The sequence below is a fragment of the Muscardinus avellanarius genome (assembly GCF_963383645.1).
Source record: "Muscardinus avellanarius genome assembly, chromosome: X".
NCBI classification, from domain to species: Eukaryota; Metazoa; Chordata; class Mammalia; order Rodentia; family Gliridae; genus Muscardinus; species Muscardinus avellanarius.
In genome coordinates this window covers 53,878,402-53,904,893 of record NC_137792.1, presented here as the reverse complement: position 1 = coordinate 53,904,893, position 26,492 = coordinate 53,878,402, and the positions used below count along the sequence as shown (strand labels likewise).

General features: G+C 43.1%; 1 protein-coding gene across 4 annotated transcripts in view; it reads right to left on the bottom strand.

Annotated features, from left to right (window-relative positions):
• Positions 1-4,279: 4,279 nt before the first annotated feature.
• Positions 4,280-26,492, bottom strand: part of CD99L2 (CD99 molecule like 2) — a gene marked incomplete at both ends in the record, with an annotated part of 130,851 nt that continues 108,638 nt past the window's right edge. For 2 of the 4 annotated variants that reach the window (XM_080719199.1, XM_080719200.1), the window contains 7 exons: positions 4,280-4,344; positions 5,731-5,796; positions 10,299-10,418; positions 10,903-10,941; positions 16,785-16,850; positions 18,727-18,813; positions 18,941-19,012. In XM_080719199.1, coding sequence (XP_080575325.1) covers positions 4,280-4,344; positions 5,731-5,796; positions 10,299-10,418; positions 10,903-10,941; positions 16,785-16,850; positions 18,727-18,813; positions 18,941-19,012 — 515 coding nt within the window. The remainder of the gene's footprint in view (positions 4,345-5,730; positions 5,797-10,298; positions 10,419-10,902; positions 10,942-16,784; positions 16,851-18,726; positions 18,814-18,940; positions 19,013-26,492) is intronic. The other 2 variants (XM_080719201.1, XM_080719202.1) reach the window with 2 other exon arrangements.

The window sequence follows — 26,492 nt, the reverse complement described above, 5'->3', positions numbered from 1 at the left end:
TCTCAGTTGCTGAGAGCCTTACTAAGTAGCTGAGGCTGGCTTCAAACCTGTGCGATCCTCCTGTCTCAGCCTCCCAAGCGCTGGGATTACAAGCGTGCGCCACCACGCCTGGCTTTTATTCTTTACTTTAAAACAGGGTTTCACTGAGTTGCAAAGGGTCTCACTATAAGTAGTAGCTAAGGCTGTCCACAAATTGTGATTCTCCTGTCTCAGCCTCCCAAATGCTGGAATTACGAGCATGCACCACCACACCCGGTGGTCATTCTCATTTTAAGAGCCTGAGGTCCTTGGTCTTCTCCATGTGATACCTTAGAGGGTCAACATGCAACCATCCCCAGAAGTGACACTGAGGATGGGCAGAAGGCTGGAGGGCCACTGTGCCAAGCCCCCGGGAGACATGCAGAACCTCTGCGCAGGAAAGACACATGGTAGACTTAGGTTTGAGGATTCAGTGTTATTTTCATGACTTTAACAAAATGAAAAACAAATGCCACTGACCTCAGTGAGAAAATCCTCAGAGCACTGCCGAGGATACACACTGCTGAGTCCATCCGCTTTCTCAGTTGGCAAGGCAAGCTGCAAGTCAGTGACAAGGATTGTTGGGCCTTGATCCCAAACAGGCCACTCTCCACAGGCTACAAGTGATAGCTTTCTCTGCTTGAAACAATCACACATAACTGGACGCTTTCCTGGTTACTGGCTTGCTTTGATGAGGACAGAGCAGCACGTTTGGGAGTTGCCTGAGCAGCACAGCCAATGTCTGTTCTTCCAGGTGCTACACAGCATGGTGGGGCTGGGTAACTTCCAAAGCCTGACAGTGGCCTCTCAAGGGTCTGCTCCTGCCTATGTTCTCCTAGCCCCATGATGCTGGGCACATCAGGCTGCAGCTCCTGTACAGTGGGGAAGGCCAACCCCAGTAACCCTGACAGTAGCTTGTTTATTAAAATGATAACAGAAGCCGGGTGTGGTGGCGCACGCTTGTAATCCCCGCGCTTGGGCGGCTGAGACAGGAGGATCGCGCAGGTTCGAAGCCAGCCGCGCGCGCTGGCTTAGGAGACCCTGTTTCCAAATAAAAATGTAAAAATAGGTCTGGGAGTGTAGCCCAGAAGTAGAAGGGCTTCCAGGAACCCCAGTACCACCAAAAAAAAAAATGATAACAGAAATAATTCTCACCCTCTAGAGAAATATCTTTGGCTGAGGAGGAAGGGAATGATGTCAGTTCCACATCATAAAATACTATAGGAAAAGAGAGTGTAACTGCATGTGGTAGTGCATGCTTGTAATCCCAGCATTTGGGAGACTGAGACAGGAGGATCGCGGTTCATGGACAACCTCAGCTATTTAGTGAGGCCCTTTGCAACACACTGAGACCCTGTTTCAAAATGAAGAATAAAAAAGAGGGTTGGGGGTATAACTTGGAGGTAGAATGCCCCTGGGTCCCACCCCCAGTACTGCAAAAATAAAAATAAATAAAAAATAAAGGGCTGGGGGTATCTCAGAGATAGAATGTCCCTGGGTTTGGTTCAATCCCCAGTACCCTTCCCCCAAAAAAGATAGCATCACTTGACATGAAGTACCTTAACACCATCCAAATACAACAGTCTGTTAGGTTCCATTTTCTTTAATGCAAACACTAGTTTACAATTCACACTTGGACACGGGCACATGAAAGGATATACAACAGATTCTGAGATCAGTCTCCAGAGAACCAGTACCCTGGCCCAAATGGCCAAGGTAGTGGGCCTGCCCCACACCAGGAGGACACTCCTCTCCACCAAGCACCCACCTTCTGGCTCCCTTAACATCTTTCATGGAGCTATGAGTTCATTCCGCATGTGCTCAGAGTGGATACTATAAATGCTGAGCTTTTTAGAAGGTTTTCTTGCCAAGATAGGCTGATAGATTTCACTTTTTCAGTTGGCCCTTCTAATTCACTCCCTTTCTCTCTCTCCTGTATCACATGGGACAGGCCCAAGTTGGCTAATACAACCTTCAGATAGACACAGATATGAAGAGTCCCCAAGGCTTCTGCAGGCCACAGTGCCTGAGCGAGTGCAAAATGCCAGGGGGAAGGAGAAGCCCCCGGAGTGAAACTCTGTGAACAGGAGGCCGAAGGCCCAGCCAGGCCTGTCCAGGCACTCAGAGCTAGCGCCTAAGGGCAAGGTGATGGGTTTTATGCAGAAGGGCTTTATGCAGAAGGCACCAAGGTAGCTAAGAGAGAGCAAAATAGGGCTCTTTTCACTGCAGTCTGTGCTACTGAGAAAACTGTTTCACAGGGAGCATTTATCTTCCACAAACACTGCAAGAGTTCAGAGTCTTTGCTATTAGGCCTCACCATAAAGATAAGGTAGAAACCAACCCTAAGGTCACCCTTTCTAGTTGCCATCAGGCTAGTGATGCAAACATTCTCCATTGCCACCTCCAGGTCAGCACTGGCCAGGGGGCATTGTCTTTTGGTGAACTTGGTGCCAGGGAGGCACAAGCCTACCAAAATTTATATTTGGCCAATAGCATGGGAGGTCCTGGAATAGGCAAATCTTGCCATGCCTCCCTTGCTAACTTTTTGAAGGACACGTTATGGGAAGGCCTTCCAGAGGCCGTGTTTCTTTTCCTTAGTGATGCCACTTCCCCGGTGCTGCACCCCCTCTCTGCTTTTAGACCCACAGTCTTGGACTGTCTGGGATCAACAGCCAAGTAAAAGTGGCATCTCAGAGCCCACAGGATTGCACTGGGAATGGGCCTGCCAGGCTACCTAGAGGTTTAGCATCATCCGTGACGGCCCTCCACTGTGAATAGGCTTATAAAAGAATGAACACACACAAGTCATGCATTAGATAGCACGAGGGGTCTGTCTGGACTTCCACTTTTTTTTTTAGGAAATGGGAGCTGTTTGATCCCAGCTAAATGGTCATGAAGGAGCCAATGTACAGCATATGGAATGCGTGAGGCCAACATGCAATCCAAAGAGGTCCATGAATTTTGCAAATATTATCTTGCCTGCCCAGGGACTCCTATTCTGCTTTCAGATGTGCTTTTTGACATGGTAAACTGCTTATCAGTACACGGGGGTTATACTCTAGCTCAGCCTCTGACAGCAGAGCTTGCTGAGGCCAAGGGTCAAAGTAATATTCCACAAAGCCAGCACCATTCCAGCCCAAACTAGACAGCTGGTTAGGGGGCAATCCTTGGGTTCCCATGTTTGCCACGGTGAGCACTCTTCATCAGAAGGGAGGACAATTACAGGGCTACAAAGGCAGAAGCATTCCACACAACTAAGCCAGCATTTCTCCCTCCCTGACTCCCTGGATAAGTTTCTAGGCAAGCAACAAGCTTTCTGCCTTCTGGCTTTGAAGCTCATTCTCCATATCTGTAGATCTTGCTACCCAAATAGGATCATATACGGGTGGGATAAGCACCACCCCAACCAATACAAAACTCATTTTGAATGCAGAAATGACTCCTAAGAACTTTAACTTTAACCTAAGACCATACCCAGTCCCCTATGAAATCCAATGGGAATTAGGCCTGCACATTGAAGCTACGCACTTCTCTAAATTCCTGTACTGTCAGGGAAGTACTACCACGAGATACACATTTGCACTTAAATAACTGAAGATCCTCCATTTGGACCAGCTATCCAGAAGCCCAGCAATAAAAACCTGGATTTGGAGAGCAAGGCTGCAATAAAACACCACCCTGGGTGCTGTGCGTGTTTGGTGCTGACTGGTTTGCTTCTTGAAGAAGCTCTGAGTGAACTGGGTACTAGCTGGGCCATGCTACCTATAGCTCTTGGAGCTCACTGCCAGGGGCTGGTATTAGCAGATCCCTGCCACAGAGAGTCACTCCAGTGTGTAGAGGATATTACTATTCCCTGGGCTACATTCATCACCTAGCAGGAATGCTGTCCTTCGCCACTAAACCCAGTGTCCTCTTGCCTAACTTCATGTTGGTCTCCTCCTCCCCATGCTAAAGCTGGGATAGGATGGCTCTGGGGAGTTGGTGACCCAACAGGTTTTGAGGTGGGTGCTAGCAATCTGCTGGGCCTGAGTCTAGAGTCTCAGGACCAAATCTCTTTTGAGCACCTGTAGCAGGGCAGATGCCGCACCCTGCAGGGCAGGGCACAGAAAGCAAACTCACGAATACCCAAGCTTGTCAGGAAAACAGAACAAGAAGCCAATGGTATGGAAAGAGCATCATAGCAGTTGGGGGTCTAAATGGCATCAGGAGCCAGGTCACAAGCGGTGGCTCCCTTGCTGTGTGCCTGCTGCTGAGCGGGACCTCAGATCCGGGGTGGCTGGGGTGGTGGTGGCTCTGCAGATTGCGTTTGCAGCGTTGAATATTTCACTAGAGAAAGAAGACATCTGTTAAGAAGGGTTCTCCTCTAATTTGTACAGTAAGAGCTGAGACAATCAAACTGCTAGGAACACAACTATGGTTTCCTGTGTGTTGTGTCCAAAAGCTCGGTGGCTCAGTCCATCCCAGGCAACCTTGCTCTGAGGCCCACTCTGCCTGTGGTCAGGATGCAGTATTACAAGTGGGTCGAAGAGGAGAAAAAGGAAGCCAGTCTTCGCTAAGAGCTCAGCCTAGAAAATGGGAGTGCTCTTGGTAGGGTTGCTGGATTATTTTAATTAAAGTACTCAGCATAGTGCTTAGCTATATAGGTGCTCACTGAGTGGCCAAAAGTCTTAAAAATTGTGAAAGTGATTGCTACTGTAGAATCTATTTTTCCACATTTGGATCCAGGGCTATTTGACTCCATTTGGTACAGTGCTATCAGATAAGCACCCTACAGTACACAGTAGCATGGGCACCTTGCTCCCCATTACACAGCACATGGGGCCCATATCCCCAGTCTTCGTGGCCTCAGCCTAGAGGCCGGTGCCCACCCCACTGGTCAAGACATGCACCTGAGCTTTCCACCTCCACATGCATGCTGCCTGGCCCCAGATGATGGCAAGCTGGCCTGCCCATTGGTGTTCTTGGGTCATTGGGCATGTCTCCCTAGAGAGAATGGCCATTCTAGTCCAATGTTTTGACATAATATGGCCTCATAATTCTACTAGATGAACCCAAAAAGAGCTCCATGGCCATAAAAATGGGAGACAGAGAAGTTCTGGGTTTTAACCTAGTGTCCTCTTGCCTTTGGCAATTTTTAAATCCCAAGGTCAGCCAGGTACAGTGATGCACACTTGTAATCTCAGGACTTGTGAGGACGAGACAAGAGGATCTCAGGTTGGAGAAGTTTCATCAACTTAGCGAGATCCTGTTTCAAAATTTAAAAAAAGTAAATAGGGCTCAGGGTGTAGCTTAGAGGTAGAATGCTCCTGGGTTCAATCCCTAGTAACATAAAAAGGAGGGGGGAGGATATGAGTCCAGATTAAAATTACTTCCATAGCTCTATCCAAATGTCTCCAGGATGTATCCATTTCTGCCAGCATGGAATAAAGGTACCCAGTGCTCTAGCTTAGATGAATTAAGAGTAGAAGCTGAACAGCAACAGTATCCCCAAGTCCTTGACATAGCATCAGATGCGGCTGCCATCTCAGAGTCCCTGGCCTCATGAAGCCAGGAGGCTGGCTGAGCAGGGGCAGGGCAGAGTGTAGCCACACCTGGACCTTCAGCCTTTTGTTATGGATGAAAACCCTATGATTCCCTAACCCATTTCTGCTCAGTACTAGGAAAACTGTCTAGGAGACCTTCAGCAAGGGACAGTGGCTAAGAGATTCTCACCTTGAGGTTCCTCACATACAACAGCCTCCAGGTTCTCCCCCTTCACATAGTCTGCATTGAGACCCTCTGCAAAGGGCAAATGGCAGAGTTAGTGCTGGACACATAACCAATGGGGCCCCCTGGAATGGAGCACTCCTGAGTCCTCTATTACAGCAAACACTGCCCACCTCAGACTTCTGCACCGGGGCACTTGCACATCCTTCATCTGATACTGCCAGTCTGGGACTGCACAGACAATTCTCATCAGTGTCCTTATTAAAATATGAATCAAAGGCCCCTAGAAACCCCACTTCTGCAGGTGTTGGCAGCTCTGACCAGCAGGGGGCACTGAACAACAGGGCTCAGGACCATCCTCAGGTCCAAATGTAGCCCAAGGACCAAGAAGGCGGCCAGGGAGCCAAGTGCCCAGTGAGTGGCTGACGGGCACAGAGCAAGGAGTGTGGATGGCTGAGTAGGACTCCTAGTGGAGATGCCAGAAAAGCCTTCCACCAGCATATGGCCTCCCAGAAGCACCTGCACAGAGAAGCTAACTGGCTTCTCCTGGCAGTGTGACTAATTACTGTTCCTCCCCAGAGTCCTGGGGACCCAGGGCCCACTGACAGATGCTCTGCTCCAGTTACCATTGGTTTTGAGGACTCAACAGAGCACCCATTTTATGCCCACAAAGGCCATCACTCAAGGACTAGGAGGGACCCCTCTCCTACTTCTTCTTAAAGAGAGCCAAGAGTCCACATCTTATCCCTGGACAGCACAGGGTCCATGGAAACTGACCAAGTGACCAAGTGCCACCACAAGTCACTACCATCCCAGCTCAAGGTAGAGGCCAGATGGGCCACAAGAAATGCAGGCACTGCTGTTTGGCAGGAATGGTTGATTACCATGCAAAGCCAGGCAGGTGAAAGACCCCATGGCTGATGGGCAGGGGCCCGGAAGTGTACCTTCTGCCTCTAGTTGATCCTCTGAGATAACGACTAGGGTACATCTGAGTGTCCTCCCCCCAACCCTGCCTGACCCCTGCTACCTTGGGCCTGGAGACCGAGGGTCTGGCAGGCAGCATCCTCACACACATCAGGGAGAGCTAAAGATGGTGTGCTCACAGCCAAGTTGGTGAATGCCAAGGAAGGGGATGGGTGGAGTGTAGGATGGATAATGAGGGGTTTGAGGCCAAAGCGCAGGAACATGAGGAAGTCAAAGCACGTTGTTACCTTGACCTTCTGCTGCATCTGGAGGCAAGACACGAAGCTTAGAAACCTGGAGTAAGAACTCACCTCCTTGCAGCACCCCTCCCAGGTTTCCGGTAACACACACTGACCCTTGGCACTGAGGGCAGACAGGGGAAGCCCACAGGCTCCAAAGTACTGGCCCCTTTGGTAGCAGCAGAGGGTCCAGCAGCAGGGACCGGCCCTCCTAGAAGTTACCTACCATTTCCCGGTGGCTTTCCTGACCTCCACACTCTGGTGGTCAAGGCTGACTCCGGGCAGAGGCTCAGCAGAAGCAGTTGAGATGGGAGGTCTCTGATTCTATGAGGATGGGCTCCCCTGAACATCTTTGAAACCCTTCCTATCCTGGCCCAGGCTAGACACCATGGGCATATCAGAGCACGAAACACAGACAGTCCCCACAGAATGGCATGTGCAGAGGGATACTGCCTTGGGCTGTAGACACACAGAAACCCACTGACCAATCCAGCCCCGCAGGCTTTAATGGGGCCAGCAGGTGGCACTGTGGCAGCACACGAAAGCTTGGCAAGTGCAACCACTGACCAACCAAAGGGGAAAGGCTTCCTGGGAAGGGATGCCTGGGCCAGAGGAGGAGAGAGAACAGCAAAGGCTGCACTCTGGAGAGAGAAGGGCACCCAGAGAAAGGCGAGTAACTCTGGAGAAAAATCTAGAGGCAAGAGCCAAACCACAGAGAGCTTTGAATACTGAGCTAGGGGCCTGAAGGTTCAGGTGTTTCTGAATAGGTCCTTCTGGAGAAGGGTGAAGAGTAGGAGAGTCAGACATATGGGGGTTAAATGAAAACTTCCTGAGGGGGAATGAGACACCTGAGGCCTGCATGGGCATCGGTCCAAGCTCAAGAGGGGACCAGCTTGGTAGCACAAGTCCCAGAACTGATGATTTACTGACATGGTATGGAGGTGAGGGTCTCCTAGCCTCTAGCTTAGGGAGTCAGGTGTACAGGGAAGGAAGAGGACTGAAGAAGGCCAGTGAAGCCCAGATCAACACCAGGGGATGGGGACTTTTCCTGGTGCAGCCAGCCTGCTAATCCCACTGGCCAAATCTCATACCTGTCTTGGGAAAGAAGCATGAAAACAGCACAGTTCCTTTTGACCTTTGTACACCCACAGACACTGCCCAGACGTTCATTCTGTGTTTTGCAAATGAACATAGTTGTTGCCCTCTATTCCTACTGTCACTTGAGTGACCTCAAACTGGTCTGTAACCTTGTTCAGTCACATGATTTGTCCAAGGAGCTGAGGGCCCAGTGGGAGAGGACCCAGCCAAGCCACCCTGTGTGGTCAGCCCAATTCCTCTCGGTCCTGTAGAGAAGGGCCCTTGGTGGACTTATGCTCGACCAACCTCAGGCCCTTTATAAGTGGGGGAGGTCAGGGTCCACCTTGACTTGGACCATGTCACTTCATCTCCCAACCTCACCACATGCCTGAGAACGGCGTTGAGTGGGTCTGAGCAAGCTGTCAGCTGAAGTGCCTCTCTACCCACCAAAGCCCTGAGGCACAGAGATAACTTCAGGTTTTTCACTCTTTCCAGCCACAGGGCCCCTGTACAACTTGGATCTTAGGGTCAAGGGTCCCAGGTATCCAGGAGCCAAGTTTGAACCCACTAAGACTCCTGTCTAGAGTCTGTTATTAAAGAACCCAATAAGAGATTTATCTGGATTTAAGATGGAGGCAGAGACTGAAGCAGCGTGACCATAAATCAAGGAATGCCTGGAGCTGCTGGATGCTTTAAGAGACAAAAAAGGGTTCCTGTTCTGGATTCTCCACAATGGACCTGGCCCTGCAGACATATTACCTTTAGATGTCCAGGAGGGAATGTGTCTCTTTTTAAGCTATCATGCTGTGGCTCTTTGTTCTGGCAGGTTTGTCAACACTTACTGCTGAGCCTGGCTGGCTCCCGGATGGGGCCTCACAAGTTCTTCTTTGCTAAGGACCAAACCAAAGTGGTAGTCCATTTTCTGTCCTCCCAACTATGTAGGAGGGAAACAGAAAACCAAGATGAGACTATATTGTATGTGGTACAGGCAGCAGAAGGCCCCGTAGCCCTCTTGGGGGCCTCCCTACCACTTGGTAAGAACACAGGACATTTTGGAAATTCATACAAAGTTATTTGCTAAATGGCATTTTCATTGCCAATTAGTTTAATCAGTCATAAAGGCAATATCTTGTTCTTTCAGTAATCCCCAACTCTGTCCTAAAACCCAGGGTTAATCTTTACAAAGGCCATCTTGAGAAGCCTGGAAAATGATGTACCTATCCGTGTACCCATGGGCAGTAGTCCTGGTCAAGGGTGTGCTACTAGGGAAACACAAGCAAATCTGAGGTCAGCTTAAGTAACTGACTCAGCTATAGGCCAGATATGAGGGAAGAGGCTGGACAAGAGCAGGGAATACTCACAGGGTATGACCCCATGTTTCCTATAACATCATAGGGATTCAGGAAGGAAAAAGATGTGAAAAACCATTGTTGAGCCACATTCTGTTACTTGAACTAAAAGTCCTTACCCTTGACCTAGAGCCACATTCCACTCAGCAAATAGCAACACATCGACACTGTGGTAAGTGAACTAACTGTAGTAAGTGTAGCCCACTTGTCCACCCTCAATAGCATCCTTATGAGCTTCACCACATGGGGAGCTAGTGGGCTTTTAGGATTGCGGTCCCTTTGTGACTATTCAATTTAACCACAACTTCCCCACCCATGGCTATGGCCTAAAACAAAAGCAAGGTCTTCTAAAAATCTGGCAGTTAAAGGGTGGGGCAAAAGCTACACTCTGTCCTTCTCTTGTATCACTACCCCTTAAAACTGAGCATAATTCCATACAGTCTAGCTCATGAGAGCAGAGGTGGGGGTATCTGGGCAGTAACCTTTCAGGATAGGAAAGGGGGCATGTTCAGAGCCACAAGAGAGCTGCTATATGTATCTAAGATACTTCTGGAAAGTACAGCCTCCTGTAGTGAGGCTAGCAGGAGAGGGAGCTGATGATACAGGGTCTTTGATGGACCTATCATCCCCTTGGGGTGAGATCAGAGGCCATAAGAATATCCCAGCGGCCCTCCTATCTTCTAAGAAAAAAACATCACAATGATCACTGTGTTCTGTCCCCATATGGCTTCTGGGAGTGGGGTCCCTAGAAGTTCAATGTCATTTGGTCTAGTTCCAGCTGTTCTTGCAAGCTGCTATATACTTCAGCTTGGCCTAGATTTGTCCCTGAGGATTTCCAAAATTACACCCCATCCCTTAGCCTAGGCAGTCTGCTAGGACGTTGGTATTGGGCTGGCTACAGAAGGAATGTGAACCTGCTGGCCCTTCCCTGTTCAGGAGCACTTACGCTGAATGCTGAAGCAGAACTTCTTTTGCTGGTAGGAGATGTAGCTGGATACTGCGCCAATCAGAGCCATGGCTAGGGCACTAGCCACACCAGCAATGGTGCCAGTCTCTGCTGACATGCCTAGTCATAGAAGAACAAAGAGAACCATATTGAGCTGGGCTGAGCCAGATCACCATGCAGCTCAGAAGTTTGTTTCACTAGCCCTGAGCAAAGCTGGGTCAGATGTCCATAATCCCAAGTCCATGTGAGAGGGCTATGCCATACCATCTCCAAGGCATGACAACAACATGGCACCCCTTGGATTTACCAAGTTCTTCTGTTTTCTTTAGGAACTTCTCCTTTGAGAAGTGTTAAAGGTAGACGTGGCAATTGCACAGTCCCCTCTGTAGTGAGGCTCAGGCAGGCTCCCCACTGGACCACCTCTCCTGGGATCCAGCTCTTCATGCCAATCCCCTTAAACTGCAACCCTCTGTTATTTGTCTCACGGTTCTCTCTATGAAAATAATTCAAGAGGAGGCAGGGAAAACTGACTCTGAGACCAGAGATGGACAGAACTGTTTCTCCTTGTGGTCCCCAAAAGAAACCTCGGGGCCTGGATACCTACCAGATCCAGGGTCATCACTGCTGCCATAGCCACCATCTCCTGGAATAAAAATAAAAGCACTTAGTGTCTGCTGTGACCCTCACGACCAGCCACAGCAAGGTGGGTGGCAGTGCACTTCTACCTATAACCAGGCCTGCTTTCTTATGTCTGCTATCTGAAAATCCCAGGCTTCTGAGTAAACATTTTTATTATTAAAATGACAGCTACCATACACCTAGGGTTCTTCCAAGCCAGCATCCCAGTTTACCTCTCTGTCCAATGGGTAGCTGCATTTGTCATCCCTACCTTACAGGCGGGGGTTTGCTGGCAGGGAGCACAGGCCAAGGGAGCCTGAGAAAAAATGACAACAGCATGTGGCTCCCACATGTGCTGGGAATATAAACAAATGCAAGCTCAGTTTTATTATTTTGCCATTGAAGTGGCTCTGAAATATCAGAGAGGAAGAACAAATTAATGTTGACAGGGGTTGAGGACAGTAAGGGAGAGAGGGCTGTGCTTATAGGTGGACCACAGGAAGGATGCTGTGGTGAAACAGTAAGAAGGAACAGTCCTTCTTGTCATATACTTCTTTGAACCTAATGCTCACTGATGGAGGGACATAGTGTTCCCAGAGCTGCGTTCTTAGAGGAAGGAGCCATGAGAAGTTAGAGACAATTAGTTCTGATGTTTCCTTCACCAAATATTCTGTGTGTGGAGGGGTTCAAGGAGTGTAAAACATACCGTACTCTAAGGGTATTGATAATGGGGGTGCTGTGTGTGCTGGGGCAGGGGGTATGTGGAAATGTTAATTTCTACTCCATTTTGCTGTGAATCTATAGCTGCTCTAAAAAATAAAGTCTGTTTTTGAAAAAAGATTCTGGGGGGAGAAAATGAGGTTTATTATGGCCTCACCTGGGTCGGTATCCTGGAACTAAAAGCATTTTATAAAGATCTCTGATTGGCTATGAATGTCTATGTACAAAACGAACAGCACTGGCATTTTCATCAGACACAATGGCTATTGGAGAAAGCAAAGCAGGAAGGAGGACAGGCATCATCAGGAACCACCATGTGCATTAATGTGTCACCAACAACAAGGTCATCAGTGAGTGCTTGGAGTCCCACAGTGCAGACCTGTCAATGGTCCCCTTTGTTGTGCTACAGGTGGCTTGTTGTGAATGGGAAGGGGGGAGAGCCACACAGGTACCCTCTGTTGACATGTTCAAGTCCTAGATTTCTAAGTTTTCTTCTCTGGGTAATTCAATCTTCCCTTTCTTTTACCTCAATTCAGAACAAAGTTGAGTGGTGCAAAGACTCTTTTCTCATTTTATTAATACTTGGATACCAGGATGCTCAGCAGGTTGAATAGCACAGAATAAATGACTGCTGAGCTGGGAGGTTATAGAACTGTAAGCAGGACAGCCCTGCCCAGCTCCCCCAGGCTGTCAAAAAATAATAAAAAGCTCAAAGCTCCACATCTCCACTAGCTCTTGACTATCTGCCCATGTGTGAGCATAGGAAGTGTTACCCTATAATGATGGCAAAAATGATTCTCCCCCATCCTGTGAGTAAGTCATCCTGTGAGGCTACAGAACAACTGAAAATCATCCAGAGACTAAGAATGAAACTGTCACATGACCTTGCTATCCCACTCCTTCATATCTTTCCAAAAGAATAAAAGAATACTACGGTGATACATGCATACCCGTGTTTATTGCAGCACAACTCACAATAGCTAAATTACAGAACCAACCTAAGTATCCATCAACAGATAAATGGTTAGAGAAAATGTGGTGTGTATACACAATGGAGTTTTATTCAACCATAAAGAAGAACAAGATTATGTCATTTGCAAGAAAATAGAGGGAATTAGATAATATTATGCTAAGTGAGATCAGCCAGTCTCAGAAAATCAAGGGTCATATGTTTTCTCTCATATGTGGAAACTACAAAGAAAATAGGAAGAAAAAGTACTTTGTGAAATGAAAAGAGAAACTAGTAGAATAGTGGAAGGAAATTGGGGAGGGAGATGGGGAAGGGAAAAATGAGAATTGAGGAAGGGAACAGACCAAATAGTGTTATGTCCATATAGAAAGCTATCACTACCAACCTCACTAACAGGTACGGGGAAGGAGGAGGAAGTGGGATGGGATGTGGAGGAAAATACACCAAGTGCTGCATGTATGTATATTTGTATCACGTTGGACCTCACTATGATGTATAATTACAATGCACCAGTAAATGCATAAAAAAGATGAAAAATAAATATACAGGTTGATTTAAAAAAATCACCAGTCACTCTAAGCCTTTTTGTCATGCCTAGATGCATGAACCTGAAGTTGGCCATAGGGGCCTATCATTAAAGGTAGCCAAGTCAAGGTCATGGCTTTGATTCCCTGTTTGGCTACAGGGCTCTGCTCATCTTCTCTGAGTACGAGCTGAACCCAGCTCATCTACAAAATACACACTACATAAAGATATCATTGGAACTGGTGACAACCCCTGGCATAAAATAAATTTATGTAACTCAATGCCACCCAAGAAAATGAGTTCCAAATAAAAAAAAATGAAAACGGGCATGGTGGCAAATGCCTGTAACCCCAGCATTTGGGAAGCTAAGACAGGAGGATGGCAGATTTGAGACTAGTGTATGACAACTTAGCAAGAACTTGTTTCAAAATAAAATAAAATAGGCTGGGTGTGGTGGCACATGCTTGTAATCCCCGTGCTTGGGAGGCTGAGACAGGAGGATCGCACAGGTTCGAAGCCAGCCTCAGCTACTTAGTGAGGCTCTCAGCAACTTAGTGAGACCCTGTTTCCAAATAAAATATAAAAAATAGGTCTGGGAGTATGGCCCAGAGGTAGAAAGCCTCGGGGTTCCACCTCCAGTACCACCAAAAAATATAAATAAATAAAAATAAAATAAAATAAAATAAAATAGGCTGAGAATGTAGCTCAGAGGTAAAATGCCCCTGGGTTCAATCCCCAGTGCCACATATGAAGGAAAATAAAACAACAATCCATGGAGTAGGAGAAAATAGTTAGAAGTTATATATCTGCTTCAAGACTAGTATTGAAAATATATAAAGAACTCTTACTAACTGAATAATTAAAAGGCAAATAACACAGTTTAAAAATAGGCAAAAGACTTGACGGTCCAAGAGACATACACATGGCCAATAAACACATGAAAAGATCAATCCATGTTATTAGAAAAATGCAAAACAAAATCACAAGGAGATTCTAAAAGGAAAGAAAGACAGAGGGAAGAAAAAAAGGAGAAGGGGAATGGAAAGGGTGCAAGAACAGTTATGAGGTTAAAGAATAACCTATGGGGAAGAAATGAAGGCCTGGGATTTAAGGGAGATAAAAAGAAATTTTATTCCAGATTCAAAAGTTTTAAGGAGTGAGGACTTCTGGCATAAAATAGTGACAAATCAACAAATGCTCTCCTCAAAACTAATTTGGAGCTTGGCAAGGTGACTCATGCCTATAATCCCAGGACTTGGGAATCTGAGACAAGAGGAACACAGATTCAAGGACAGTCTAAACAACTTTTTTTTTTTGGTGGTGGCACTGGGGTTCCTGGATGCCCTTCTACTTCAGGGCTACACTCCAAGACCTATTTTATATTTTTATTTGGAAACAGGGTCTCTTAAGCCAGGGAGGCTGGCTTCGAACCTGCGCGATCCTCTTATCTCCGCCTCTCAAGCACAGGGATTACAAGCGTGCGCCACCACGCCCGGCAGCCTAAGCAATTTATTGAGACCCTCAGCAACTTAGTGAGACCCTGATTCAAAATAAAATAAAATAAAATAAAATAAAATAAAATAAAGCTGGGGATGTAGCTCAGAGTTAAAATGCCCCAGGGTTCAATTCCTAGTACCACACACTCAAAATGAGTTAAACACAGACTTGCCATATATATTATCCAGTAATCATACATCTAAGGTAAACTCAAGTTGAAAACTTATGTCTGAGTAAACACTTGCATGCAACTGTTTAAAAATGTTTATAGCAATTTCATTCATATTCAACAAAAACTGGAGGCAAATGAGATGTCCTTCAACAGGTGAACAGATAAACAGTAGTACATCTGTACAATGGGACATTATTCAGTGTTAGCATGAAACAAACTATGAAGCTATGGAAAGATGGAGAAGAACTAAAAATGTAGATTTCTGAGTAAAAGGAGCCAGTCAGGGAAGGTCACTGAAATGCATTAACTGGGATTCTTTTCATGCTGAGGTTTATAATGTATTTAAATGTGATGCTTTACCTTTGCCCACAACATGAACATATTTTTGTGTAAAGAATAGTGTCTGAGAAACCCACTGTGTGCTTATCATTTTCAGTTTCACACTTGTCATTTAAGCTGGGACCCCTTGATCTTCTACTAATACCCATAATGACAGAGGGTATAACTGAAGCTAACAATTGATTACTCTTTACAAAAGAAGTTCCGACATGAGCCTAATTAATGAATTCCCTAACACTTTTTCCTTGCTAAAACAATTACTTTTAATAAGGTAAAGCCACTGACATGTCATCTAGACTTTCACTCTTGTGCATGCTTACACATGCGACTACTGTCCTCATCTCCCCACCTGGAAATACCATTTGTCACCAAGGATTAATTGGCTAATTTGCTGGGTTTGCCCTTTAAATGTTCCATGTTCTCTTGACACCTGTGAGTTTCATTTAGAGGCTTTTAGGGCTTTTTCCTAAAGATGACACCATCTGGAAAGGTATTTGGGAGGACCCATTTAAGAGAACACTGCTCCATATGAACAGTTCTTGCAAAAAAGGAGTAAATGTTACCATAATAGGCAGGACTATGGGAAGCACCTCAGAATTACCACTAGATCTATCCATGACTTGGAACATCAATGCCCTGCTACAATGACCATGTGACACAGTGACAGGTTATCGCCAGAGTTACGACCACGGCACTTACCATCCTAACATATGATCCAAACAGGTACAGGTTACTACCACCAACAGGTTAGAAACTCAAGTTACTGGCACAAGTTCCAACACTACCTGTACTACCATACCTACAATTCTGGCTGATATCCCCACCATACATAGGGTCAGATTGGATATAGACTGTGATAAAAGCTTTAATAGTTTAATAGTTAAAGGTAGTTTGTGGGAAAACTAAAAATATGTTGCTTTGGGGATGTCATGAGTTTTCAAAGGCAACACGCATGCAATTCTTTGCCATTCTGCTTCCTGATTGTGTTGATAAAGTTTCATGCACATGATAAAATTTCACATGCACATATATATGTTTTGCATGCAAAATCTATAGAAATCTGAATAAGGCCTCTATGACTTCACAGTACTATACTGATGTCAGCTTCCTGGTTTGAACAATGCACGGTGCTTATTTAAGATATCTTCAGGGGAAGCTGGGTGAAGAATGTACAGGGAGGGACTCTCCTGGACAAATTTTTATAACTTCTTGTGAGTCAAATTACTTCAACAAAGGTATTTTAAAAGATGTATGACATATGAAGGGAAAGACACCAAGTGCTGCCTGCATGTACATTTATATCATTTGAATCTTACTATGAGATATAATTATAATGTACCAATACAAGTATATAAACAAAAGATTATGACTTGCTTCTGGCATCTTTAAAAAAGGTTTATCATGATGAACTTTTCTCAAAGAGCAGCATGGGAAATGTATGAATATCTAAAATGGCTAAGAAATGCCTGTTTGTAACTGCACAACCCACATCATTGCAATGGAAGCCCAACTTGTAAGCTGGGATGTCTGGGTACTACCTCTCATTTCCCAGAGGCTGAGTAAGAGGACATCAGTTAACCTGGTAACAGCATAATCACCTTTGAACCAGAATAAGTTACATGGTTGGACAAAACAACATTTCTACCTTTATTCCTATCAGGTTTGTAATCGCCACCTCCTAGTAAGTCTTCAAGATCCTTGTCCGAAAAACCTAGAAAAAAAATATACATTTCAGTGACAAAGCAATATCAGCAACAAGAAACTTGTATTAGTTAACACTGCCCAAAATTCACAGAAAATGTTGCCAGATACACTTAAGAACACTCTTGATGGGGTTAGGGGTGGAGCTCTGTGGAAGACTACTTGCCTAGCATGTGTGAGGCTCTGGGTTCCATCCTAGCCCTGAATAATAAAAACTCCAATGATGAAGGTGGTAAATGAAATTCCAAGACACGCACTAAGATTGCCCCCTGCTGCTGTGAATGCTGTGTATAACATCCAATCACTTTGAGTGTGAGTGGGACCATGAAAAGGATAGGTATCATCCTTGTTATTAGGTTTTGTTATGTGCCAAAGCTGAAGAGATTTTGAAGATGTAATTAAGATACAGTAATCAAAAGGATGATTACCCTGGACAAGCTTAACTTAATCAGGTGATCCCTTTAAAAACAGGTTTGTGCCTTCCCTGAGTTCAGACACAAGAAGCAAAAGAGTGAATCTCTTTCTCACCTGCTCTATCTCCCAATCTGCCCCCACTTTTTCCTGCTAGTCTTGAAGAAGCAAGTAGGTGAAAGGAAATATACTGTTAACAACCACATGAGTTTGGAGGATGAGTCCTCAGCCCTGGTCAACATCTTGACTACAGATATATGAGACCCTGAACAGAATACTCAGTTACTAACTGGTTAAAGAAAACTGGGAGATGACAAATGGGAGTTAACTTGCTAAGTTTCTTGAAAACAATTAGTTTTTGATCATTTGTTATGCAAGCCTCAAATCTACAATCCTTTCTTAGCCTCTCAAGAACTGAGATTACAGGCATGCACCACCACACCTGGCTATGTGGCATTATTTTGAGGCTGGAAAAACCACAGAATGTGATTTGCCAAATGACCAATGTGCAATGTATCAAAACCATGAATGAGTAAAAGAACCTATGAAGGGCAAGCAAGTCCCATGGGAATCAGTGGAAGAAAGTGAGGGTACAATCCTGATAGTTTTATATACTAAATTGGACTTAACTATAAATACCCACTAATTGAATTTTGGTGCTCTATTAAAGATAATTGAAAAGCATATTAAGCTACTCTTTCCCTTTCCAGCTGCATATCATCTATTCCAACCATACAAACCACAAATAAACAGAGACATAGACATTCTGGGTTCAATCCCCAGGGGGAGAGAGAGGGGGCATGAAGAGAGGGAGACAGAGGGGGAGAGTAAGAGGGAGAAAGTGGGAGAGAGAGAGAAAGAAGAAGAAGAAGAAGAAGAAGAAGAAGAAGAAGAAGAAGAAGAAGAAGAAGAAGAAGAAGAAGAAGAGGAGGAGGAGGAGGAGGAGGAGGAGGAGGAGGAGGAGGAGGAGGGGGAGGAGGAAAAGAGGAGGAAGAGGGGGAAGAGGGGGAAGAGGAGGAGGAGAGGAGAGAGGAAAGAGAGAACAAGAGAGAGAGAGAGAGAGAGAGAGAGAGAGAGAGAGAGAGAGAGAGAGAGAGAGCACTTTGCTATCTTCTACCAAGCCAGCCATAGGAAAATTTTGTAGGTCAGATAATACTACTCTTCTTACTAAATTGTGTTTTTGTTTTTCTAAGCATAGTTATTTCTCATACAAATATGTGTGGGTTCCATGTGAAGATTTTAGATTTCAGTTTTAAGTTCTCAGATGATAAATATTGATAGATCTTATCCTTAATAATTTGGGGTGTCCTTACACCAAAAAAGTTTGAACATAGCTATTTTAGGCTTTTCCTGTGGCTTGAAGTGGACCACTTTCACCAGGCGACAAGTGACTCTATGGGCCATGATAGTTAAAGAGACAGACCCCACCAAGGAGCTACAGAGTGGACCTGTGGTTCCAACCAGCTAGGACTTACCTCCTCCTGCTACGTTTGGCTTCCTGGGGCCATCAAATTGATCATTTCTATCATCCAGAGCATCAGCCAAGTCAAAGTCTGGAGGCCCTAAAACAAACAAACAAACAAACAAAAAACAGTTGACTGGTTCTACTACTCATAACTCACTGCAATACTCTCTTGAAGGGACTCCACAAGGACTCCCTTCCTGCTCTCCCCAGAGAAGTCACCATACCTGCAGCATTAACTGGAGCTCTAGTTGTTCCTGGCCTCCTGGTTGTCGTGGTGGCGAGGTGGTCCCATCTCTCTAGAAGGGGACCACAAGGAGCACATATTTAGCTAACAAAATGTACAAGTGCTTCAGAGCTTGGGCAATTCACAACACTCACAGAGTGTTCTTGTCTTTGTCCTTTAGACCCCTATAAGACCTCCAAAAAATCACTTGGTGACAGATACCAGAGAGATGGGAAAGATTTAAATGAAGTGGGGTCCACTTCTGCTTAGGGGATGGAGACTAGGAGACAAAAGCAGTACCTGCATGTAGGCAGGTAAGGTATGAGTTGGAACCTGAGCTCATACCTCCTGGAGATGACCATGCATCCTAGGGAATTCTAAAGACTGAGCATGAACCTCCAAGCTATTGTTCCCAACACTGTCAACCTGACACCACAGCCACAGAGAGCACTGCCCGTGGATGGACTGAGATCACATTCCCTGAGAGTATAGAAGTGTCTTATCAACTGAAAGTGCTTACAACAAATGCACATAGTTTTATACAAGCATGGATATTGTCTTAAATATTGGGTCTTTGGATGCAACCAAATTTGTTGTAGAATATGGACTGTGTTCACATTGATTATACAGCATGGCATTCACAAATTTTCCTAGAGTTTTTTCTCTGACTCTTCAGAGACTATGCTATAATTGTTTCTATCACTGAAGGAAGTAGAGGGGAAGGCAGTGACAGTGATATATATATAGCAAGCACCCAGAGGAGGGACAGCAGTGTTTGTGGGGAAAAGCCTTAATGAGTTTTACAGATTATTGTGATATTCAAACTGCCCTTGGCAATTTAAAATACATTACCTTTCTTTTGGTAGGGCTTCGAATTCTCTATAGATCAAAAATACACTTCAAATTTTTCTACAAATAAATTATAAAAAATAGAGTAAACGTGAACATGGCACATGCTTGTAATTCTAGTATTTGTGAGGCTGAGACAAGTGGATTACAGGTTCGAGGTCAGCCTCAGCAACTTAGCAAGATTCTGTTTCAAAATAAAATACGGCTGAGGGTTTAGCTCAGAGGTAGAACTCCCTGGGTTCAATTTCCAGTACCAAAAAAAGTAGAGTAATTCAGTCGAGTGCAGTGGTACATGTCTATAATCCCAGTACACGTGCAACCGAGACAGGAAGACTACGGGTTTGAGGACAGCCACAGCAACTTAGAAATCAACTATAAGAAGACCCAGAGTAACCACATAAACACATGGAACTGAATACCTGACTGGTGAATGAAAAACAAGTCATAGAAGAAATAAAGGATGAAATTAAGAAATTCCTAGAAACAACATAACAAAACATATCAAAACCTATGGGACACCTTGAAGGCAGTATTAAGAGTAAAATTTATAGCACTGAGTGCCTACCTAAGAAGAACAGAAATTCACCAAATAAATAACAACAACCTCAAAGCTCATGAGAACCAGAAACAGTCTAACCCCAAAGCTAGTAGAAGACAGGACATTATTAAAATCAGAGCAAAACTCAATGAAATCAAGAATTAAAAAAATACAAAAAGTCACCAGGTGTGGTGGCGCATGCTTGTACTCCCCGCACTTGGGAGGTGGAGACAGGAGGATTGCGCAGGTTTGAATCCAGCAGTGCTGGCTTAAGAGACCCTCTTTCCAAATAAAAAAAAGTATAAAAATAGGTCTGGGAGTATAGCCCGGAGGTAGAAGGGCTTCCAGGAACCCCAGTACTGCCAAAAAAAAAAGTCAAAAAATGTTTTCTTGAAAAAAAAAATAAAGAAGATAGATAAACCACTAAGCAACCTAACCAAAACAAAGAGAGAATAAATCCAAATTAAAGATAAAAAATTAAAAAGGAGATATTACTATAGGTAACATGGAAATCCAGAGGATTATCAGAAACTACTTTGAAAATTATACTCCAATAAAATAGAAAATCTAGAAGAAATTGACAAATTTCTAGATATATATAACTTTCCTAAACTGAGTGAAAAAGATATAGAAAATTTAAACCCACCAATAGCAATCAAAGAGATTGAGGCAATCACAAAGAGCCTACCAACAAACAAAAGCCCAGGGCCGTCTAGATGGTTTCCCAAGTGAATTTTATAAAATCGTTATAGAAGAACTAATCCCAATACTCATCAAGAGAAAGAAATGGGACTCTCCCAAATATATTCTATGAAGCCAGTATTACAATAATACCAAAATCAAAGAAAGGCAACTCAAGAAAAGAAGACTATAAGCCTATATTATTGATGAATTTAGATGCAAAGCTGCTAACAAAATAGTAGCAATGCACATCCAAAACCACATCAAGAAAATCACATAGCATGACCAAGTCAGATTCATTCCAAGGTTGCAAGGCTGCTTCCACATATGAAAAACAATCCATGTAATTTGTCATATTAACAGAACCAAAGATAAAAATTACAAAATCATTTCAATAGACAATGAAAAAGCAGTTGATAAATCCAACACCTATTTATGCTGAAAGCACTACAGAGAATCGGAATAGAAGGAACATACCTCGACATCATAAAGACAGTATACAATAGGCCCACAGCCAACATCATATTAAATGAAGAAAAACTGCAAGAATTGCCCTGAAAAACAGGAACAAGACAAGGATGCCCATTATTACCACTTCTTTTCAATAGAGTACTTGAGACTCTAGCCAGAGCAATAAGACAAGAGAAGGAAATCAAAGGAGTATAAATAGAAAAAGAACTAAAACTATTTCTATTTACTTAGAAGATCCAACAAACTCAATCAAAAGGCTTATAGAACTGATAAGCAAATTTAGCAAAGTGTCTGGATCACTTTGCTGACAAAAGGTTGACAAGATCGATCTTAAAAAAATCAGAAGCTTTCCCGTATGCCAACCATAAACCTAGTGAAAAAGAAATCTAGAAAACGCTTCTACTCATGATATCACACAAAAAATAAAAAAACATAAGAATAAACCTAACTAAGGAGTAAAAGGCCACTACAAAGGACATTATTTAACAGAAAAAAATCAAAGAAGACCTCAGGAGATGGAAAAATCTTCCATGATCTTGGATAGGTAGAATATCATCAAAATGGCTATTCTTCCAAAAGTGATCTACAGATTGAATGCAATACCCATTAAATTACCCAAGGTCATTGCTCACAGACAGAGAAAAATCAGTCCTTCAATTCATTTGGAACAAAAAATACCCAAATATAGCCAAAGTAGTTCTCAGCAACAAGAATGATGTAAGAGGCATAAAAATACCTGACTTCAAACTATAACACAAAGCCATAGTAAGAAAAACATCATGGTATGGACACATGGACCAATGGGGCAGAATAAAAGACTCAGAAACAAATATACACACAGCCAATTGACTTTTTGCAAAGGGGCCAAAAAGATATACTGGAGAAAATCCTCTTAAATAATTGGTATTGGCAAAACTGGTAAGCCATATGCAGAAAAATGGAAATAAACTCTACTTTCTCACCCTGCACAAGAGTCAATTCAAGATGGATCAAAGACTTGGAAATCAGACCAGAGACCTTGCAGCTCCTTGAAGAGGACATAGGTGCAACACTTCAACACATAGGCACAGGTAAAAACTTCCTCAACAAGATCCCATAGGCACAATAAATTAAAAGGATGATCAATATGTGAGATTGCATGAAACTGAAGAGTTTCTATACAGCAAAGAAAACTATCAGAATCTCAACCTTAACAGAGAGCCAAAAGAATGTGAGAAAAAAATTGCCAACTACTCCTCTAATAGAGGAACAAAATATAGAATATACAGAGAACTAAAAAACTCACCACAAAGAAAACAAATAACCCAATAAAAATGGGCAAGTAAACTAAATAGATACTTCAGAAAAGAAGAAATTTAAATGGCTAATAAATGTATGAAAAAATGTTCAACATCATTAACAATCACAGAGATGCAAATCAAAACTACCCTGAGATTTCACCTAACTCCAACTAGAATGACAATCATTCAAAACACAAACAACAACAAATGCTGATGAGGGTATGGGGAAGTGGGAACTCTAATACACTGATGAGATTGCAAATTAGTGTAACCACTTTGGAAAACAGCATGGAGAATTCTTAGAAGAATGGGAATGAACCTACCATATGATCCAGCAATAAAACTTCTAGGTATCTATCCAAAAGAATAGAAACTAAACTACTAAACTAATGCATGCATTTTCTATGTTCATAGCTGTACAACTCGCAATTGCCAAACTATGGAACCAGCCAAGATGTCCATCAACAGATGAATGGGTTACAAAACTATGGGAAATGTATACAATGGAATTTTACTCAGCCATAATGAAGAACAAAATTACCTAATTTGCAGGAAAATGGATGGAACTGGAGAACATTATGTGAAGTTAGAATAGTCAGTCAGAAAAAGTAAAAAATCGGATATTCTTTCTAATATTCAGAAGGTAGGGAGTAAAACTGCTCATAGGAGGAACTCTAGAAGAAGGAAAAACCACAGATGCACAAATAAAGTTTATCTAAATGAGGGGGAGAAAGGGAAATTCCCTAATGTACATGATGTACATTCACAAACATATCAAAGTCAATCACTAAGCCAAATATGAGAAGGAGGGAAGGGGAGGGAATGGACAGAAAGTGAGAAAAGGTTTAATTAGTTATATGTCCATATAGGCCGCTACCATCTTGTACCCCATTTAGAAGTATCACTACAATATACCAATAAAAATTTTAAAAATCAATAAAATCAATACTAGTAATCTCATCCTAATATTCACATTTTATAAATATTTAAGTTAAATGGATAATTTGTTTTACTTAAATGTAAACTTATAATACTTTAGAAGAAAACTCTTCAGGACTGAAGACTCAGTAAAGAGTTCATAGAGCTGACAATAAAACTCTGATACATAACAGAAAACATTGATCCCTCAATCTGGGTGGTACACACCTCTAATCCCAGAAATTTTGTTATTTGAGGCAGGAGGTTGGCAAGCTTGAGGCCACACTGAGCCACTTCTCAAAATAAAAAATAAAAAGTAAAAAGGCTGGGGACATAGCTGAGTAGTAGTGCATTTGCTTAGTACACAAATGAAAAAAAACAACAATTTCATTTGCAGTAATATAAGAATGACAAGTCAAGAATGAATTTAACCATGGAAGCAAAAAAGCTATACCCTGAGAAGTACAATATGTTACTGAAAGTTGAAACTAAAGATACAAATAAATATAAAGTTATTTCATGCTTATGGACTGGGAGAACTACTATTGTTAATATGTCTAAACTATCTAAATTTCACTGACTTTTTTGTGATCCTGGGGGTGGAACCCAGAGGCTTTCTACTTCTGGGCTATACTCCCAGACCAATTTTATACTTTATTTGGAAACAGGGTCTCACTAAGTTGCTGAAAGCCTCACTAAGTAGCTGAGGCTGGCTTCGAACCTGTGCGATCCTCCTATCTCAGCCTTCCAAGTGCAGGGATCACAAGCATGAACCACCACACCTAGCCTGTCTAAACTATCTAAAGCGATCTACAGATTCAAAGAAATCTCAATCCAAATTCAATTACATATTCCACAGCATTCAAAAAACTTTCATAGCTAGGCACGGTGGTGCATGCTTGTAACCCCAGCATTTGAGAGGCTAAAACAGGAGGATGGCGGTTTGCAGCCAGTCTCAGCTACTACTTAGTGAGACCCTTTGCCACTCAGTGAGACCCAGTTTCAAAAAAAAGAATAAAAAAACAGGGCTGGGGGCATGCTTCGGAGGTAGAATGCCCCTGGGTTCCATCCCCATTACTGAAAAAAAAAAAAACTTTCTAAAATGCATATGAATCTACAAAATATTCTGAATAACCAATGGAATACCGTGAAAGAAGCACAAAGTTGGAGCCATAACACAGCCTGATTGCAAAATACTACTAAGCATTAGTAATCAAAGCATAAACAGAAATACAGACCATTAGAAAGGAATGGAAAGCCCAGAAATAAGTCCACACATTTACAGAAAATTGTTCTTGGATAAGGTGTCATGAACACAAAATGGGGAAATGACAGTCTCTTCAATAAATGATGTTGTGAACCAGGCATGGTGGTGCATACTTGGGAAGCTGAGGCAAGAGGATCGCCGGGTCAAAGCCAGTCTCAGCAATTTAGTCAGACCCTGTTTTAAAATAAAAATCAAAATAGGGCTGGAGCTGTGGTTCAGAGGTAGAACACCCCAGGTCTCAATCTCCAGCACCACAAATAAATAAATGATGTTGGGGAAACTAGCTATCTACATGTAGGAGAATGAAAATGGACCCTTACTAATTTAGATCAACTCAAAATGTATTATGAACTTAAAACATGAAACTTGAAACTGTAAAATTACTAGAAGAAAATGTAGGTGAAAAGCCTCTCTACATTTTTCTAGGCAAAGAAACTTTTTTTAAAATTTTTATTGGTGCATTATATTCATACATCATATTGGGGTAAAAAAAACTTGTGTGTACAAACATGTACAAATCACTGATTTAATCCCTACCCAATTCCCACCCCACTCCCTCCCCATCCTCTCTCCCTTGCTTGGCTTCATGGTTGACTTCAATATGTTTAGGTAATTTGTGTGTTTTAGAGATTTTCCTTCTTCCCCTCTCCTTTGACCCCAAAACAAAAGCAAAATATATCAAATGGGATTGTATCAAATTCAGGATGTTCTGTGTAGCAAAGGGCACCATCAACAACTAAGAGACAACTTATAGCATGGAAGAGTATATTTGCAAACCCCATATATGATAAGGGGCTAATATCCAAAATATATTAGGAACTTGTGACTTCTTATGCCAAGGTACACCACCATGGTAAACTCACCTATGAGCTCATCAATACATCTCTGGGCAAAACATGAAAAATATTAGAGAAGAAAAGGCTCTTGAGGCAAAATTAGAAATTCTGGAAAGTAGTCTAGTTGTGCTACTGGCTTGCATAATGACTTTAGAGGGACACACGGTCCCTCTTATATGGACAAAGAAGGGAGGACACGAGAATGAAGGCCCTTTCCAATTCTATCTAGGATTCTTCTTCATTAGTAAAAACTGACATAATTTTTAAAGTCTAAATTTGCTATAAAGGTAACACATACTGAATTTAAAACAAAATTTTATTCTACTAAGAGTGTAGAATTGTAAGAAATAAAGTCAGCCTTAAGTATATCCCAGAGGGGGATAGTCTGTAATCTTTTGGATCTGTTTGCATGCCTGTATGTGTCCCTGTGCACATATCCACTTATATATGATAGAAATTAATTCATTGTTCTGTGACTTGCTTTTTATGTGTTGGTTCAGAGATCTGCCTTATTATTTGTATACTGATTATGAACAATTTAGAATTTGTGTATGTCACCAGTGGGATTTGAGGATGTTTAATATGGGCCTGGTACAAAACACAAGAAATTCTCAAACATCATTTCAAATGTACCTTTGCACACATATATGTGTGTGTGCCTGGAGAGGGAAATGCTTTGAAGTAGAACTGCTCATTCAGAAATTTTTATCAAA